Here is a 7,500-nt window from a genome sequence, read left to right as displayed (position 1 = left end):
GTGATCACTAGATTCACTCTGAGTGTGATCATTAGATTCACTCTGAGTGTGATCACTAGATTCACTCTGAGTGTGATCATTAGATTCTCTGAGTGTGATCACTAGATTCACTCTGAGTGTGATCATTAGATTCTCTGAGTGTGATCACTAGATTCACTCTGAGTGTGATCATTAGATTCTCTGAGTGTGATCACTAGATTCACTCTGAGTGTGATCACTAGATTCTCTGAGTGTGATCACTAGATTCACTCTGAGTGTGATCACTAGATTCACTCTGAGTGTGATCACTAGATTCTCTGAGTGTGATCACTAGATTCACTCTGAGTGTGATCACTAGATTCACTCTGAGTGTGATCACTAGATTCACTGAGTGTGATCATTAGATTCACTCTGAGTGTGATCACTAGATTCTCTGAGTGTGATCACTAGATTCACTCTGAGTGTGATCATTAGATTCTCTGAGTGTGATCACTAGATTCTGAGTGTGATCATTAGATTCACTCTGAGTGTGATCATTAGATTCACTCTGAGTGTGATCACTAGATTCACTCTGAGTGTGATCACTAGATTCACTCTGAGTGTGATCATTAGATTCACTCTGAGTGTGATCACTAGATTCACTCTGAGTGTGATCATTAGATTCACTCTGAGTGCGATCATTAGATTCACTCTGAGTGTGATCACTAGATTCACTCTGAGTGTGATCACTAGATTCACTCTGAGTGTGATCACTAGATTCACTCTGAGTGTGATCACTAGATTCACTCTGAGTGTGATCATTAGATTCACTCTGAGTGTGATCACTAGATTCACTCTGAGTGTGATCATTAGATTCTCTGAGTGTGATCACTAGATTCACTCTGAGTGTGATCATTAGATTCACTCTGAGTGTGATCACTAGATTCACTCTGAGTGTGATCATTAGATTCACTCTGAGTGTGATCACTAGATTCACTCTGAGTGTGATCACTAGATTCACTCTGAGTGTGATCACTAGATTCACTCTGAGTGTGATCACTAGATTCACTCTGAGTGTGATCATTAGATTCACTCTGAGTGTGATCACTAGATTCACTCTGAGTGTGATCATTAGATTCACTCTGAGTGTGATCATTAGATTCTCTGAGTGTGATCACTAGATTCACTCTGAGTGTGATCATTAGATTCTCTGAGTGTGATCACTAGATTCACTCTGAGTGTGATCATTAGATTCTCTGAGTGTGATCATTAGATTCTCTGAGTGTGATCATTAGATTCACTCTGAGTGTGATCATTAGATTCTCTGAGTGTGATCATTAGATTCACTCTGAGTGTGATCATTAGATTCTCTGAGTGTGATCATTAGATTCACTCTGAGTGTGATCATTAGATTCACTCTGAGTGTGATCATTAGATTCACTCTGAGTGTGATCATTAGATTCACTCTGAGTGTGATCATTAGATTCTCTGAGTGTGATCACTAGATTCACTCTGAGTGTGATCACTAGATTCACTCTGAGTGTGATCATTAGATTCACTCTGAGTGTGATCATTAGATTCACTCTGAGTGTGATCATTAGATTCTCTGAGTGTGATCATTAGATTCACTCTGAGTGTGATCATTAGATTCTCTGAGTGTGATCATTAGATTCACTCTGAGTGTGATCATTAGATTCACTCTGAGTGTGATCATTAGATTCACTCTGAGTGTGATCATTAGATTCACTCTGAGTGTGATCATTAGATTCTCTGAGTGTGATCATTAGATTCACTCTGAGTGTGATCACTAGATTCACTCTGAGTGTGATCATTAGATTCACTCTGAGTGTGATCATTAGATTCACTCTGAGTGTGATCACTAGATTCACTCTGAGTGTGATCATTAGATTCACTCTGAGTGTGATCATTAGATTCTCTGAGTGTGATCATTAGATTCACTCTGAGTGTGATCACTAGATTCACTCTGAGTGTGATCATTAGATTCACTCTGAGTGTGATCATTAGATTCACTCTGAGTGTGATCATTAGATTCACTCTGAGTGTGATCACTAGATTCACTCTGAGTGTGATCATTAGATTCACTCTGAGTGTGATCACTAGATTCACTCTGAGTGTGATCACTAGATTCACTCTGAGTGTGATCACTAGATTCACTCTGAGTGTGATCATTAGATTCACTCTGAGTGTGATCATTAGATTCACTCTGAGTGTGATCATTAGATTCTCTGAGTGTGATCATTAGATTCACTCTGAGTGTGATCACTAGATTCACTCTGAGTGTGATCACTAGATTCACTCTGAGTGTGATCACTAGATTCACTCTGAGTGTGATCATTAGATTCACTCTGAGTGTGATCATTAGATTCACTCTGAGTGTGATCATTAGATTCACTCTGAGTGTGATCACTAGATTCACTCTGAGTGTGATCATTAGATTCACTCTGAGTGTGATCATTAGATTCACTCTGAGTGTGAGGTAGTTTCAGACTTCACATTTCTTAATCAGCGGAAAGTGAAGAACTGAAAACACATGAAAGTCAAAGAGCTCACAGTCCGTGTGCTGTGTGACTGTGAGCCAACATGGCGGCTTTCCTTTAAAACACACTCAAACACAGTTTAATAAAAGAAACACTTCACACACCTGCCAACAGCGGGACGGGGGACGCCATGTTTACGTGTGCCGGAAGAAGAAAGCTGTTTCCCGGTAGTACGTAAAGGCAGCAGAGGGCGGGGCTCAGAGTGCCACATCAGCAAACAACCGGCTGATTTTATGAACACGTCATTTAAATATCAAAGTGTGGAGTTTCAGAAATCACTGTGGAGTCAACCATCTTCATAAGATCTGTGATGAGAGGCGAGCTGTGTCCTTCAAAAACAGAAATATCTTTAAATACACATTTTATAAACTGCTGCCGCGTTCAGGAGCTCTGTAAAGCTGTCGGAGAGACAACGAGTCTAAAATGACTTCCGGTTAGAAAATAAAAGTCAGGATTCACTTTAAGACTGTGACATGGGGGACAGATTATAGTCCTCATCCCAGCAGCTTCAGCCCTTTGCTGCATGTCTCTCCTCCTCTCCCCCCCTCTCCCCCTCCACCTCTCTCCCCTCTCCCCCTCTCTCCTCTCTCCTCCTCCACCTCTCTCCCCCCCCCTCTCCCCCTCCACCTCTCTCCTCTCTCCCCCCCTCTCCCCCTCCACCTCTCTCCTCTCCCCCCCTCTCCCCCTCCACCTCTCTCCTCTCTCCCTCTCTCCCCTCCCCCCCTCTCCCCCTCCCCCTCCACCTCTCTCCTCTCTCTCCTCTCTCCCCCTCCACCTCTCTCTCCTCTCCCCCTCTCTCCCCCTCCACCTCTCTCCTCTCTCCCCCCCTCTCCCCCTCCACCTCTCTCCTCTCTCTCCTCTCTCCCCCTCCACCTCTCTCCCCTCTCCCTCTCTCCCCCTCCACCTCTCTCCCCCTCCCCCCCTCTCCCCCTCCACCTCTCTCCTCTCTCCCTCTCTCCCCCTCTCCCCCTCCACCTCTCTCCACTCTCCCTCTCTCCCCCTCTCCCCCTCCACCTCTCTCCCCTCTCCCCCTCTCTCCTCTCCCCCCCTCTCCCCCTCCACCTCTCTCCTCTCTCCTCTCTCCCTCTCTCCCCCTCCACCTCTCTCCTCTCTCCCTCTCTCCCCCTCTCCCCCTCCACCTCTCTCCACTCTCCCTCTCTCTCCCCCTCCACCTCTCTCCCCTCTCCCCCTCTACTGTTTATGTTTATATATATATATATATATATATATATATATATATATATATATATATATATATATATATATGTATGATCGGCGTGAGTTTTATTTTGAAAGAGCTAACAGGAAGTTGTATTTCGACCTTCTGCTAACTTTACGCGGGAAGAGGCCGTTGGTGACGCAGTCCGTTTGGGCGGGGCTTCATCTTTTTGAGTACGTAGACAGATACGTGAGTCCACAGAGCGTCAGCAGCAGCGGAGAGAAGCAGAGAAGAAGAAAGAAGAACAAACTGTAACGACATTAAAAACAAACTAAATAAAAGAAGAAGAAGAAGAAGAAGAAGACAAGATGGTGGCCAAACAGAGGATCCGCATGGCCAACGAGAAACACAGCAAGAACATCACTCTGAGAGGGAACGTGGCCAAATCCACGGTGAGTAACAACTGCTCTGTCCACTAACCGGCTCTGATACTCCGGGTTCACCTGGGCACGTTCCTCTGCTTCTGGACCCGAAAGGAGCCTGAGCGAGGATCCACAGATCCACCTGGATCCACAGATCCACCTGGATCTGTGGATCCACCTGGATCCACCTGGAGACCTACCGTCTGTATCCGACAGTCAACACCTTTAAACGTCGACTAATCGATTATTTAAACATTTAAATGTTATTTAAAAGTCTTTAAATTATTTAAAATGTTTTTGATGTTTGTCGTTAAAGTCAATAAATCACTGATCAGAGTGACGTCAGAGAGTGAGAACAATGACGATCAGCTTTGAGTCTGATTGGACACACAGGTGCTGACAGGAAGTGATCACAGAGACAGACAGGAAGTGACCAGAGGCAAAGCACAACATTGAGGGCAGTTCAGAGAGCTCTAATCAGTATAGAAACAAAAACCTTCATCATTACATCATCATCATCAATAATATAGAGACCTTCATCATCATCAATAATATAGAGACCTTCATCATCATCAATAATATAGAGACCTTCATCATCATCATCAATAATATAGAGACCTTCATCATCATCATCAATAATATAGAGACCTTCATCATCATCATCAATAATATAGAGACCTTCATCATCATCAATAATATAGAGACCTTCATCATCATCAATAATATAGAGACCTTCATCATCATCAATAATATAGAGACCTTCATCATCATCATCAATAATATAGAGACCTTCATCATCATCAATAATATAGAGACCTTCATCATCATCAATAATATAGAGACCTTCATCATCATCAATAATATAGAGACCATCATCATCATCAATAATATAGAGACCTTCATCATCATCAATAATATAGAGACCATCATCATCATCAATAATATAGAGACCATCATCATCATCAATAATATAGAGACCTTCATCATCATCATCAATAATATAGAGACCTTCATCATCATCAATAATATAGAGACCTTCATCATCATCAATAATATAGAGACCTTCATCATCATCATCAATAATATAGAGACCTTCATCATCATCAATAATATAGAGACCTTCATCATCATCAATAATATAGAGACCATCATCATCATCAATAATATAGAGACCTTCATCATCATCAATAATATAGAGACCTTCATCATCATCAATAATATAGAGACCTTCATCATCAATAATATAGAGACCATCATCATCAATAATATAGAGACCTTCATCATCATCAATAATATAGAGACCTTCATCATCATCAATAATATAGAGACCATCATCATCATCAATAATATAGAGACCTTCATCATCATCAATAATATAGAGACCTTCATCATCATCAATAATATAGAGACCATCATCATCATCAATAATATAGAGACCTTCATCATCATCAATAATATAGAGACCATCATCATCATCATCAATAATATAGAGACCATCATCATCATCAATAATATAGAGACCTTCATCATCATCAATAATATAGAGACCTTCATCATCATCAATAATATAGAGACCTTCATCATCATCAATAATATAGAGACCATCATCATCATCAATAATATAGAGACCTTCATCATCATCAATAATATAGAGACCATCATCATCATCAATAATATAGAGACCATCATCATCATCATCAATAATATAGAGACCTTCATCATCATCATCATCAATAATATAGAGACCTTCATCATCATCAATAATATAGAGACCTTCATCATCATCAATAATATAGAGACCTTCATCATCATCAATAATATAGAGACCTTCATCATCATCAATAATATAGAGACCATCATCATCATCAATAATATAGAGACCTTCATCATCATCAATAATATAGAGACCATCATCATCATCAATAATATAGAGACCTTCATCATCATCAATAATATAGAGACCTTCATCATCATCAATAATATAGAGACCATCATCATCATCAATAATATAGAGACCTTCATCATCATCAATAATATAGAGACCATCATCATCATCAATAATATAGAGACCTTCATCATCATCAATAATATAGAGACCATCATCATCATCAATAATATAGAGACCATCATCATCATCATCAATAATATAGAGACCTTCATCATCATCAATAATATAGAGACCTTCATCATCATCAATAATATAGAGACCATCATCATCATCAATAATATAGAGACCTTCATCATCATCAATAATATAGAGACCTTCATCATCATCAATAATATAGAGACCTTCATCATCATCAATAATATAGAGACCATCATCATCATCAATAATATAGAGACCTTCATCATCATCATCAATAATATAGAGACCTTCATCATCATCAATAATATAGAGACCTTCATCATCATCAATAATATAGAGACCATCATCATCATCAATAATATAGAGACCTTCATCATCATCATCAATAATATAGAGACCTTCATCATCATCAATAATATAGAGACCATCATCATCATCAATAATATAGAGACCATCATCATCATCAATAATATAGAGACCATCATCATCATCAATAATATAGAGACCTTCATCATCATCAATAATATAGAGACCATCATCATCATCATCAATAATATAGAGACCTTCATCATCATCATCAATAATATAGAGACCTTCATCATCATCAATAATATAGAGACCTTCATCATCATCAATAATATAGAGACCATCATCATCATCAATAATATAGAGACCTTCATCATCATCATCAATAATATAGAGACCTTCATCATCATCAATAATATAGAGACCTTCATCATCATCAATAATATAGAGACCATCATCATCATCAATAATATAGAGACCTTCATCATCATCAATAATATAGAGACCTTCATCATCATCAATAATATAGAGACCTTCATCATCATCAATAATATAGAGACCTTCATCATCATCAATAATATAGAGACCTTCATCATCATCAATAATATAGAGACCTTCATCATCATCATCAATAATATAGAGACCATCATCATCATCAATAATATAGAGACCTTCATCATCATCAATAATATAGAGACCTTCATCATCATCAATAATATAGAGACCTTCATCATCATCATCAATAATATAGAGACCTTCATCATCATCAATAATATAGAGACCTTCATCATCATCAATAATATAGAGACCTTCATCATCATCATCAATAATATAGAGACCTTCATCATCATCAATAATATAGAGACCTTCATCATCATCAATAATATAGAGACCATCATCATCATCAATAATATAGAGACCTTCATCATCATCAATAATATAGAGACCTTCATCATCATCAATAATATAGAGACCTTCATCATCATCATAATATAGAGACCATCATCATCA

The 7,500-nt window shown here is 38.8% G+C and overlaps 1 protein-coding gene across 1 annotated transcript in view; it reads right to left on the bottom strand.

The window, feature by feature from the left end:
• Positions 1–2,709, bottom strand: part of eif2a (eukaryotic translation initiation factor 2A) — an 18,358-nt gene extending 15,649 nt beyond the window's left edge. Inside the window, exon 1 of the mRNA XM_065959989.1 lies at positions 2,621–2,709. Within this exon, the coding sequence (XP_065816061.1) occupies positions 2,621–2,648 (28 nt within the window). The 5' untranslated portion in view covers positions 2,649–2,709. The remainder of the gene's footprint in view (positions 1–2,620) is intronic.
• Between the last annotated feature and the right edge of the window lie 4,791 nt (positions 2,710–7,500).

This window comes from Labrus bergylta, chromosome 11 (genome assembly GCF_963930695.1).
Source record: "Labrus bergylta chromosome 11, fLabBer1.1, whole genome shotgun sequence".
In the NCBI taxonomy this organism is placed as follows: domain Eukaryota; kingdom Metazoa; phylum Chordata; class Actinopteri; order Labriformes; family Labridae; genus Labrus; species Labrus bergylta.
Note: the sequence above shows the minus strand (reverse complement) of the source record. Positions and strands in the feature narration are given on the sequence as shown.